Source organism: Ictidomys tridecemlineatus, chromosome 3 (assembly GCF_052094955.1).
Source record: "Ictidomys tridecemlineatus isolate mIctTri1 chromosome 3, mIctTri1.hap1, whole genome shotgun sequence".
NCBI classification, from domain to species: domain Eukaryota; kingdom Metazoa; phylum Chordata; class Mammalia; order Rodentia; family Sciuridae; genus Ictidomys; species Ictidomys tridecemlineatus.
This window is the reverse complement of record NC_135479.1, coordinates 85207311-85220699: the sequence shown is the minus strand read 5'-3', so window position 1 is coordinate 85220699 and position 13389 is coordinate 85207311. Positions and strand designations below refer to the sequence as shown.

General features: G+C 34.7%; 1 protein-coding gene across 3 annotated transcripts in view; it reads left to right on the top strand.

Moving 5' to 3' along the window:
* The window catches only part of Pik3cb (phosphatidylinositol-4,5-bisphosphate 3-kinase catalytic subunit beta), a 134776-nt gene that overhangs the window by 108049 nt on the left and 13338 nt on the right, over positions 1–13389 (top strand). For all 3 annotated transcript variants that reach the window (XM_078043407.1, XM_040269882.2, XM_005328017.5), the window contains 4 exons: positions 4399–4577; positions 5383–5492; positions 7059–7137; positions 13148–13315. In XM_078043407.1, the coding sequence (XP_077899533.1) occupies positions 4399–4577; positions 5383–5492; positions 7059–7137; positions 13148–13315 (536 nt within the window). The remainder of the gene's footprint in view (positions 1–4398; positions 4578–5382; positions 5493–7058; positions 7138–13147; positions 13316–13389) is intronic.

Here is a 13389-nt window from a genome sequence, read left to right as displayed (position 1 = left end):
CCATGTATTTTAAGTGTGTTATTTTATTTTACTCTAATAATGGCCAGAGTAGTTACAATAAAATTCTCATTTGTCAGAGAGAGAAACAGACTTCTTTTGCTTAAAAATTGGTAGTTATTTATTAAATAACAAAATTGTTTTGAACTTGAGTCTGTCTAGCTATATAAAGCTAAAGTTCTTTGTATTATGCTGAGTTTTCAGACTTTTTTAGCAATACAACTCTTTTCTTTTAATTTTTAATTAATTGCTAAGGAAGTCAGTTTCCTGAGCCAGTATGTTGAAGTGTTGGGCCTACATTTTCTTCTAGTAGGTGCAAGATTTCTGGTCTAATTCCTAGGTCTTTGATCCAGTTAGAGTTGATTTTTGTGCAGGATGAGAGGTAGAAGTTAACTTTCATTCTGTTACATAGGGATTTCCAGTTTTCTCAGCACCATCTATTTCTTGTGTCTTTGTATGCTGTCTTACTAAACAAAATCATTTCAATATGGGGGTCATTTTCGACAGTTGCAGTCTCAGTATCCAGTTTACTCCTAAATTTGTTTTGAAGGTAATCCTGACTTATATAGCTAAGTAATTTCAAGTTGAATTGGGTTGTTTTTGGAAATCACCATACCCACCATTTCCAAGTCCCTAATGGTGGCATTAATTTCTTCATTCTCTGTGAGCATTGCTTTTTACTTATTATTTTCCTCGTAGAGACAGTTCTGAAGGCCCCCACCTGTCCTTTCTTAACCATAACAGCTCTCACTCCACAATTGGAAATTCTGCCAGCTGTAGAACATATCTGTTCCAATTATGCATTCAGAAGCTGGGGAGATGACAGAATGAGTTTGGCAATCTCTACTGTGAGATGGTCCTGAGCTACAATTCCATTGATGCCTGAGCTCATAAGTCCTTACCCTGACTGGTGTACTATAATGACATTTTGGATCTCCTGAAATTAGTATTAATTCAGAGCGAGTGTCCAGTAGTCTCAAGTCTGATTATTTATTTTCAATGCACAGTTACTTTGGTAAAAGGTCATAGGTCCTTTTGTGAAAGGCTTGACGAGAGAGTCTATAGTTCTTAGAGAATTTAGGAGCATTCATAGGTGTCATCAATACTGATGCAAATATTGAGGGAATTTGTAGCTTCATTGTGGCTAGGTTTGTGGGCACAAGTTGGAAGTGAATCCTGAAGGCTTACTGCCTGTTTACTTATTCTTGTGATGGACTATGTATCAGGTCACAAACTGTACATGACTAGTAAATATCAGAGTACTTTCATCTTGCTGATATATTCTAAACCCAATATATTCAATCCACTTTGCTGAAATCTTCTATAGTATTGAAGTCTTTTTCAGATTTTGCTTCCTGGTGCATCATTTTTACCTTGTGCAAAGGCTCTCCTACTCAGTTAGCTCTTACAGACTGTTTATCTCACATGAAGGCCTTTTATTTCATCCCTCATCTTTCTTTCATTCCTGTACCCCTGTGTTGCTCTACCCTATTTTTATATCAGATCTGTTTAGCTGTTAAATTATGCTATACTTTTTCTTAGTCATTTGCATTGCCAGAGAAATTCTAATGAATCTTTATTAGATGTTTTTAATACTCAAAAATTTTCTTGATGCTAAAACAACTATCTCTGATCCTGTTCTTTTGGAAAGTATATTGTTAATGGGAATAATGTTAACATTGATTTATCACTTATTATAGGACATTTATTCTTCATAACAAGATGGGGATAATTTTATCAATCCCTTTAATTTTATAGATCTCTTAAGTATATGTCACATCTGTATCTTTTATGTTCATGACTACAGTCCTAATGTAACCAATTATCCTCTCATTAGGACTTCATTAAACTCCTAAATTGGGCCTCTTGTTCCCATTCTTGTATTTCTCCCCTCACATTTTTTGTGCAATTGATAAAGTGATTTTATTGCAAATTGAGTTATATCATTTTCTTTTTTAAATATCTACAATAATTTTTCATTATACTTAATAAAAATTTTTTACCAAAGCCTGTAAGGTCCCACTGGGTCCCTTCTTATTTGACCTCATAAAACTATTGTCTTCCTCATTGATAGATCAAACCATACTGTATATTTTCTTCATTTTCTGAGAACTTCACCCTGACTTTTATAACCATCAGAGGTATCTTTTCTTGACTGATAAATTTTAAGAGGAAAAGCATAGCCTTTACATGGCAGTTCTTGTTATTACTATAAACCTGTAAACTGATCATGTATTGGAACACTTAAAATATTTGACTTTGGCCATTCAAGACACTGTTCCAGGAAATGAATATCACACAACTAGAGATGAGGCATAAAAATTCCCAACTGTACAAATGTGGAAGAAATTCAAGTTTGAAATATTTAAAAAAGTTCCTTTTTGCAAAAAAACAAACAAACAAAAAAAAAACCAAAACCTGTTTTTGTTGTTGCTGTTGTTTTGTTTTTTGGTACCAGGGATTGAACTCAGAGACATCCCACCACTGAGCCACATCCCCAGCCCTATTTTGTATTTTATTTAGAGACAGGGTCTCACTGAGTTGCTTTAGTGCTGAGGCTGGCTTTGAACTTGTGATCCTCCTGCCTCAGCCTCTGGAGCTACTGAGCCTGGCAAGAGCCCAGTTTTCATCTGGTTCCCTCATCACTAGTATTTGTATAGCTCCTGAAATAATTGAGAAGTGGAGTGTCTATGCTTTTGACAAATGGCTAACTTGGTCAGTTTCAACAGTCTTGGTTTTATCATTATGCTACATGGGACCTTTTTAGTTCGCTGTGAACAAGGTCTCCGTAGAAAGTGGATGCTTAAATTCACACTTCTACATAGTTTTAGTGGTTTTCTTGCATGGAAGACAAGTTTAAAAATGAAAACTTTTGTTCATGGAATTTCAAGCTCCTGGGTTTTCCTTCTCCTTCCTTCCTTCCTTCCTTCCTTCCTTCTTTTTCTCTTCCTTCGCTTCTCCTTCCCCTCTGTACCTTATCTCCCTCCTTTCATACTGGGAATTGAATCCAGGGGTGCTCTACCACAGAGTTACATCTTCAGCCTTTTTTTTTTTTTGAACCAGGAATTATACCCAGGGGTGCTTAGCTACTAAGACACATCACCTGTCTCAACCCTTTTAATTTTTATTTTGAGACAGGGTCTCACTAAGTTGCATAGGGCCTCGCTAAGTTGCTGAGGCTGGCTTTGAAACTGTGATCCTCCTGCCTCAGCCTCCTAAGCCACTGGGATTACAGGTATGCACTTCCACGCCTGGCTCCAGCCATTTTGTGAGACAACGTCTTGCTAAATTGCTGAGACTAGTCTAGAATTCGCAGTCCTCCTGCCTCAGCCTCCTGAATCACAGGCACATGCCACTACACTTGCCTCATAATGCTTTTTTTACTCATATTTTTATTTTTGTTATATATTATTTGTTTCTTTCAGTGCTTTTATTATTTTTTTTCCATTTTTAATAATATACTTATAAAACAAAATGCTTTCTGATTTATGGTTGACTAAAGCTGTTATATTCTTATGAATTTTATATAATATAACTTAAAAGACCTCAGTTATTAACCCATTAAGTTCCAAGTTTTCATTTCTACAAATATTTCAACAAAATGACACAAATGCATTAAAATAGGTTGGGCATCACAATCTACAGCTCATATTAATTAATGTTATAATTATATCCTTATGAACAATTATATCCTACATTATATTTCAGTTTTTATAGGTCTTCTACATCTGGGACAGTGAGACAGAATGGGTTAAACAGTAAAGTTGACTTTTAAACATAATAGTTTCTGTTGATTTGGCCATTGTTGATCCGCCTTGTAATGCTTGCAAAAGTTTATTTGCATAAGTTTTGATAGCCAGTTACCTCATCATGAAAACAAGAAACTTAGACTTGGACAACAAATACTTTTTACACAGTAATCTATCTATATATCCTGTTAATGGAGGGACAATATTCTGAGAAGATGTCATACAAGAGCATGACAAAATAGATATTAATGTTGAATATCAAAAACCTCAGGATTACTTTTACACAGGTTTTCCTCTTATATTGTGGTGTAGGCCAAGTGGAGTGGTTCAGATTGGAGGCGCTTCAAATTCTGTTACTTGGTGAAGGTGTGAGTTGTTTCAGGTCATGCTTATCTTCTTAAATACCCACTGTCTGTGGCTGTTTACTTTCTCCTAATTTATAAGTTTTCATTTGAGAAAAGAGTTACAGAATGTTTTAAAATTATGCCTTAAGTAAACAATACTAAAAATCAGTTTTTTATTTTATTATGTATAATGATTTGTCATAAACCAAACATGATATGTATGTTATTGATTAATGTGATCACATGGTATTACATTATATTATTTTAACCACAAGTAAATTTTGGGCCTGGGGAAATTTATATTTCAGGTCGAAGCACTCAACAAGTTAAAAACTTTAAATAGTTTAATCAAACTGAATGCAATGAAGCTAAACAGAGCTAAAGGGAAGGAAGCTATGCACACTTGTTTAAAACAGAATGCTTACCGGGAAGCCCTCTCTGACCTGCAGTCACCTCTGAATCCATGTGTCATCCTCTCAGAACTCTAGTAAGTGATCTCCTACATTTTGCATAGTGAGTCTCCCATGAAAATTTCAGTGCAGAAAGGATTTCTGAACATTGCCTTGTGGGTGTAGTAGGGCCAATTTGAGCCCAGAAAGTGGATATGATTACAGAAAATATTAAAGTCCTCATAGACTGTGCTTGTATTCAGTAGAATACGTACCTAACAGCTCAGTTTACTGTGGGGTTAATAAGAGTTATTACAAGTTAATTTCCTTTCAGTAGCATTTAATTAAAAGTCATTTTCTACATTACTGTTTTTTAAGAGTTAAAAATTTCACATGAGCAAAATCTTGGAAACCACAATAAATTATTTGGTAATTTACTTTTCTTTTTTAAAATGAAATCTTGAATGAATTTGGAAACTGATTTCTCACTTTCTCATTCACACAAAGGTAATAATGGAAAAATAATACTGTATATTCAATATAATAGTATTCAAAATTCATTCCTCTTTAAGAAATCAAGAGTGATCTCACAATATTTTTAACTTCAATCCAGTGGTATGTTCTAATTTTTTAGAACATAAAGTTAAGGAGATATAAGGATATAAGGAGAAATTTTCAGCAGAAGCAATGAGAAGGACAGTTCCTGGGTGTTTGAGTCTAGTCCACCTAGTGCTGGTTATGTCAAACAGTGTTTTCCTTGCAGTTCCTTTTTTTTACTGAAAGTTGCCTAGCTCTGACTTTTGCAGACCTTCTAGGAAACAAGCAAGGAATTTTCCTGCAAAAATATAGTCTGGTCATATTGTTGCACTGAAGTAGGCTGATTTTCCCTTTGATTGATTTCAGTGTTGAAAAGTGCAAATACATGGATTCCAAAATGAAGCCTTTGTGGCTAGTGTACAACAACAAGGTATTTGGTGAGGATTCAGTTGGAGTGATTTTTAAAAATGGTGATGGTAAGTACAGAGGTTTTTACAGTGCCAAATTGCTTAGAGTTTTTTATTTATTGCTAAACTTGCTTTATTTGATGATGTGTATAAGTTTATGATAATTGGCACCTGAAAAATAGCTATCACTGGTTGTAAAGTCAGATTCAACAGGTCCTAAATATCCCCCGACCCCCACTTTTTTTGGGAAAATGACTTCTATAATTCATTTACATTTACTGTCTAATAAAACTCTCTTTCTCCTCCTACAAAATACAAAATCTGTCTACTCCTTGATAAAAGCTTGTAAAATACAAGAGAATATTTCAGTAATGTAGTCACATATTCTATTTCAGTGATAGCAATACTGATTTTACTGCTATAGATTTGTATTTTAATAAGATATATGACTGACCAAGATTTGATAAAGAAAATGGTTGTCAAGGAATTGTGCCAACCAAAAGGCAGTCATGTCTTCATAGTTGTGAGACTATAAGCAAATCCTGTGCAACTCATTGAGTTTCAGGTCTTGGTATGAATCCTGACAATTATAGAATCTTTATTCCAGAGTTGTTTAAGGCAATTAAATGAGATGACATAAGTAAGCATGCTTATCATAAGATGTACTTACAACTTCTTTATAAAGAATTCAGAGGGCTGGGGATGTGGCTCAAGCTATAGCGCGCTCGCCTGGCATGAGTGCAGCCCAAGTTTGATCCTTAGCACCAATACAAACAAAGATGTTGTATCTGCCGAAAACTCAAAAATAAATATTGAAATTCTCTCTCTCTGTCTTTAAAAAAAAAAAAAAAAAAAAAACAACTTGTAGCTGACTGGCACCTGATCCCCCAACCTAAAAAAAAATAACTCAGTGTTTTTGCTAGACTTTAACCACACTTAACATACAAATAATTAGCAACAACAACAAAAAAAAAAAACAATTGTGATTACTTTCACATAGTCACATAGTACTCTTGGGCATGATAATAAATATGTCCAACTATTAGTTTTTTGAGCCCATAATACAGTTACTACTTGTATGATTTATAAGAACTTCTTGTACTACCCTAAAAGCAAATGAGCAATATAGTAGAATATGAATGCAATGTGACACAAACAATTGTTCTTTTGTTTGTTTTGGGGGATTGAATGCAGGGTAACTTTAACACTGAGTACACCCCCAGTTTTTTGTGTGTGTTTCATTTTTTATTTTCAGTCAGATTCCCACTAAGTTGCTGAGGCTGGCCTCAAATTTGTGATCCTTCTTCCTCAGCTTCCTGAGTTGCTGAGATTATGGGTGTGCACCACTGTGCCCAGCTTAATACAATTTTACAGCATCCATACAATTAGCACAGTAATTTATAAGTGGTAAACAATTTTAAAATTATTTTTATTTAATAATAGAAATGTTATAGGGACATGCTAATCAATGAGCCTATTTTATTAGTTATGTGGTCAACACTAAAATTCTATTTTAACAAAGCATAGCTTTTTTTCCTAATGATTTTAGTTAAATCTGATTGAATTACCTAATGTTGAATTAATGAGTTAGTAGGCATAAAATGGAAAGCATTTATAACTAAGTTTTCCCCTTAGATTTACGACAGGATATGTTAACACTCCAAATGCTTCGTTTGATGGATTTACTCTGGAAAGAAGCTGGTCTGGATCTTCGGTGAGATTTCTAGTGAACTTATTTTTTTGTCTTTTGTTTTCTTCCCAGCAAAATTTCTTAAACTTCATGATGATTCCTTCCCTCCTGCTATATTAATTGTTGCTTGTGCTATTTAATATAGCACTTTACAGGTACTTTCAAATACATTCTCTTATTTAAACCACATAAGATTTAAAACTATATATGGCCTGAGATTTCAGAAAAAAGGGCACGTTTAGACTTCAGGAAGGCTTGGACAGAGAGCAAGAATCACATTTCAACCAATGGTTTGAAATTTTTTTTTAAAAATATGTGAAACAGTTGTTATTTATTGACTGAATCAGGCATTGTATTAGATTCTTCACATATTTAATGTCATATAAACTTTAAAATTATAAGATTGTGTAATTCCTTTTTAACACATGAAAAAATTAAGGCAATAGAGATTTTTTTTTAAATTTACAAAAAATATTAAGTAGCAGAGTCAGACTCAAATCCAGGACTATTCACTCTGAGCTTACTGTCTTTCTATTATTTTAACAGTCATCCAAATGAGAAAAAAATTGTGGTGAGACACGTCCAGTAACTCTTTTTTTTTAATATTTTTATTAGTTGTTGATGGATATTTATTTATTTATTTATTTGTTTGTTTGTTTGTTTATTTATTTATTTATTTATTTATATGTGTGCTGAGATTTGAACCCAGTGCCTCACACATGCTAGACAAGAGCTCTACCACTGAGCCACAACCTCAGCCCCTGTCCAATAACTCTTTATCAAAGTATTATGGTGCCCCAGATAGCTAAAAAAAGGAAAAGAGTTTCCTGATTTTGGAACTTTGCAGAATACACTTTTCCAGTTCTGTTAAGATGGAAAGAGCAGTTTGCTCTGGTTACTTTTCCTTTCATGGGTCTATACATGAGATTAGAATAAGGATGAGAGATCATAATACATCCAAAAAGGACCCTCTGGTTACCTTAAGTAACATACTCTTGGCCTTAAATTAGGACGTATTTCTAAATAGCTCTGTTTTAAAAACAAAATCAGTAGCTATGAATAGTTAAGAAGTTTTTCAATACTACATAGGTAAGAGGGATGGATCATTTAAGAAACTCTCTGCAAGGGTGTCAAACAGAGGGTTTGAAATTTTATTTGTAAATAAAATGTTGACACATTAAAATACTGACACATAGCCATTTGTAGCTGCTTTTGTGCTGAAACAATAGTTAGTCTGCAATGCCTAAATACTATCTGATGCATGCTAACATGAGTTTACTGACTCTTCCTATATAAAAGAAAACCCTAAGCAAATGTTTTTACTAATTGAGTTCACAAAAAGGAGAGAAACTTTACACATCGACTTGGTAACTTACTTGTTCTTCCCAGAGTCAGCACATAGGCTATACAGTGATTCCCTCTGCTGATAACAGATTCTGTCCATATGATTGGTCTTTTTGAGTTGTGAAAGACTGAACTGATGACTTTATCGTAGCTTTCTTAGTTCCATAAGCCTAACTGAAAACTCCAACCCACCTCTTTTCTCTTAGTTTCAGTTTTGTCCAAATGAAAAAGCACATTTTGCATCAAATGAAGTACTTTTTGACCTCAGATAAAGGGAGGCAGCCACATGTAAGAATGCCAGAAATAAACTAGTGGCTGTCTGATGGGAAACATTGTGTGTCTAACAAGAAAAAGGAACTTATCTGTCCAGTGGGATCTTTTCTGACTTTTTGTCCTCTGACCCCATGTTTTAAAAAAAATATGAAAGGCTTTAATTCTTTTTTAGTTCATTTTCAAACTAATGTCTTTTTCTCACCAAAACTTTTTTACTGTTTCTATAAATATATGTGCTCCAGTGTTCCTATTGTGTTTGTTTTTCTTTTAGCCAGCTGTTCAGGTTAAACTGGGTCATGTAGCACACACTCTTTTAAGTTCAATTCCAAATCTTTGGATACCCTTCATACATTACTATTTTAGTACTTGTAACAGTACCATGTTTGCATAAATGAAAAATCTATATTGCTCATTTAAAATTTTCTCTGCTGTCTCATAATACTATTTTGCTATCTTTTATGTCAAATTATAACATAGGCTATCAGTATGTTGAGATATCTTAACCTCCTTATATCTTGACAACACTTAATCTTAGCCAAAAGGCTAAGAAACAATCCTTTGGTCAACAAATGACCTTTTCTTTGAAGTCTGATAGGCTGTCTACATGTAAATCCATCTGACCTTGGGGAGATTTAACAATGCTCTGTATACCTGCCTTCCTATGCTACACATAAAATCTATTTTTTATGGTTGTGTCCAAGTTTATTTCTGAGTTGCACTAATGGAGTTTACTTCCCTTTTAAGAGACCCATGCAGAAGTTATATATAAGATATTTAATGATCAGTCTCAGAGGGCTGAAGGAAGGATATGAAAATAATGTAAACATGAGGTAAAAGATTTACACTTTCCTCCTTCAGAGGCAGTGAGCTATAAGGTACTACTCAAGATTTGGGTCAGTGTGTTGAGTCAAGACCAAAGAAGACTTAGTACATAGCTATTAAGTAAAGATATGAATCTGCCATCCTCACTGCTCTAGAATTCATTTCATTTTGTAATTCTTGCTTTAATTTGAAAATTAACACATTGCTCCTTGGGTCAAATTATGAGAAAGGAAGGTAAACATTACTGAAAGTGCTGTCATGGCCTTTACAAGAAGTGTAGAAGTTCATTGCAAAGGAGGCCTAGATAAGATGATCAGGGTTCCAAGAGTTTGTCCCCAGCTTGACTTATGTCAAACTGTCTCTCTGACAAGGATGTTTTTTCCTTCCGGTTGTGAATGTTCCATCCTCAAGGCACTGAGTGCTTTCATCATTGCCTGCTTTTAAAGAGGAAGTTATTGGACTTGTGCCCTATTTTGTTGCAAGTGGGGCAGGAGGAGATGCAGGAAAGTGTGAAAGTGCACTTTAACCTGACAGTGTTTGCTTTACATGTGTTGTGTCATGATAAGGATAAGGGTGTCAGTAAAAATATTAGTGCTCCAAAGTTGCCTTTCTTATTTGGAGGTAATTTTTTTTTAAGGAGAAATAAATGAATAATGCAGGTGTAAAACAGTCCATTGGTATATCAAGTCAACCAGCATGTAATTTGACAGGTTTGGCTTTCATCCTTATTTTGTTAGACTAGCAAAGTGCTAGAAGAGGTATAAAATAATTGAATTTTTCTTTGGAAGGAATTTTAGAAAGTCTCCTTTTTAATCTGATTGTTAACTTGCTAATATACTCATACACTCCCTCCCCCGAGCCCACCTCTTCCCCGTTTGCATAAAGCCCAGTAGGTTTTCCAGGAGAGTGACAGAAGTCCTTATAGGCTCCTACAGTGCCCTACATGGTCTTCTAACATTTACTCTGTCCTCTCTCCACTCCGCTCTTATGCTCCCCCCTCATACTCTGCTCCAGCCTTCCTGTCTTTACTCTTCATGGAGATCTTTCTTAACTCCTGCTATGTTTTCCTGGTACTTCTCCCTCATACAGAGATCACAAGCATATTGTGCATTTGTGCTTTTAAATTCAGTGAGAGTAGGGATTGCTTATTTCTGAATCACCATTTGACATCTGAGACATTGTTTGACACATAGCTGCACCCAACTATTTATTAAACCCATAAATCCTGGTCATAGCATTTCTATAGTACCTGATCTTTAGTTGAACCTTCCAATGTATCTCTTGCAGTTTTCAAGTTGTTATTATAGTTTTTTTAAATGTAGAGAAAATACTTGCAACCAAAATGAGAAAATCACATTAATATACATAAAGCTCATATAAATCACTAAGAAAAATGTTTAGAATTCTAATAAATAGGCAAAGGATATAAATGGCTAATTCACACACAAAAAAAAATTCTTCTTGTTTTTTTTTATGTGATGCTGAGGATTCAACCCAGGGTCTCATGCATGCTAGGCAAGCGCTCTGCCACTGTGCTACAGCCCCAGCCCAATAATAAATTCTTCTTAAAATGGCCAAAAGAGAAAAATTTTATCTTTAGCAGGAATCAAATAAGAACAAATCAAAGCAAAATGCGGGCTGGGTTGTGGCTCAGAGATAAAGCGCTCACCTAGCATGTGTGAGGCACTGGGTTTGATCCTCAGCACCACATTGAAAAAAAAGATATTGTATCCACCTATAATTTAAAAATAAATTTTAAAAAATGCAGGAATTTGTCAAAATTGAATCCTGTCGGTGAAGAAATCCTTAAAAAAAAAAAAGCAAAGTGCTACTTATGAATTTGGCAAAAATTATTTTAATCAATAATCTAAAATATTTCTTAGTGTGTGGTATTGGTAGCCACTCTGGATGTCTAGCTAATAAAAATATCAAGTCTCATCTTCCTGACAGACTATCAGCCTTCTCTACCTTTTCAGTCACCTCTTTTCAGTTAAAGTTTGTCTCTAAGGAGTTCATAATCCTGGAGGGGAGGTAAAATTTCAATTCAGGAAATAACGAAGTCAGCATGCAGACCTGTTGGCTTCACATTTGGTGCTGTCATTTAACAGTCCATTCAATTGCTGTAAAACATGTAGCAGTTCTTCATTCACGTTATTCTCCCTATGTATTTTTATTTACACAGAAATAATCTGTTACTCTGGAGATTGTGTTAGGTTAAAAAGATAGTTTCAGAGCTGCACAGACCCAGTTTTAACTCTCAGATCTTACACGTTAGTTAAATTTGTGATTTGGGGCAGGTTACTTACATTCCTCATTTGTAAAATTGGGAACTTCATAAGGATTTTGTTATTAAATGTGCTTAATGATTTACAAATATTTATTGAGCATCTGTTCTGTGCCAGGCATATTTCCAGTCACTGAGGATACTGTAGTGAGTAATAAGACATCCCTACCTGATAAACTTATATCCTAATGGTGGATACAGATAAATAAGTAAAATGTACAGGATGCTGGATAGTGTTGAGGTGTATACAGAAGAATAAAGCAAGGAAGGAATAGTGGATATTGGTCAAGGATAGTGTATTTTAAATAGGATGATCCAGGAAGTTCTCACTGAAAAGTTGATATTTCAGGAGCGATTTCCTAGAATTGAGAGGGAAAGCCATATAGATGTCTTGAGGAGGAATATTCCAGAAGAGAAAATAACACATGCAAAGGAATAGATGAATATTTTGCCTAATATGTTTGAGGCCAATGTGATAGGAACAAAGTTAGTAATGGGGAAAAGTAGAAGAGATGAAGGAGGCCAGATTAAAGAAGGCTTTTAAGCCATGGCAAGCATGTTGGCTTTCACTCTAAGGTGGAAAGCAATCACAGACATTTTGATCAGGGGAGTGATGGCATATGCATACATTTTAAATGAATCATAGTCCTGTTGCATTTAGAACAGACTATGATGTATACACTGGCAGACCAGTTAGGAAACTTCAATAATTGAGATAAAGGTTAGTTTGACTTGGTTTTAGCAGAGGAAGAATGGGAGTGGGGAAGTATTTGGAGTCTGGATACATTTTCAAGGCACTTAAATTAAATGTTGGTCATGAAAGAAAGAGAAGAGTCAAAGATGACCTTAAGGTTGAAGGTTGTGGGCTTGAGCAGTTAGAAAAGTGAAGTTGTCCTGAACAAAAACAATATGTATAGTGCTTGGCCTACTGTGTAGTACATACCAACTGTTCCATAAAAACTGATTCCCTTCCCCAAAATTTGTAGTAAAAATGAAGGAGTTTTTCTTTATCTAATGTACTTGCATTCCTCTAACAAGTAAACAGAGTAATAATGCTGTAGTAATAAATGATATATTTAGCTAGATCCTTGGAATTCTCGTAAATCATTCCATCTCTTGTCTAAGAATTTTATTCCCTAACAAAAGATAGAGGTGGTATTTTTCCACATGGCAATAACATAATAATGAGTAATGGCAATGTATCGATGATAATAGTTTTTTTAAATCCTAGGGGAAATTAACAAATTAATGTTTCATTTTAAGGAAATTATGACTTTTTAATGCCCCCCCATCTGTTTTCCTCCCTTTCAGCATGCTCCCTTATGGCTGTTTAGCAACAGGAGATCGCTCTGGCCTCATTGAAGTTGTGAGCACCTCTGAAACAATTGCTGACATTCAGCTGAATAGTAGCAATGTGGCTGCTGCAGCAGCTTTCAACAAAGATGCCCTTCTGAACTGGCTGAAGGAATATAATTCTGGGTTAGTTGATTCTATTTAATCATCATTTTTCTATGCAAACATCCAAACAGATAATTCTTTTCCCAATAGAAATC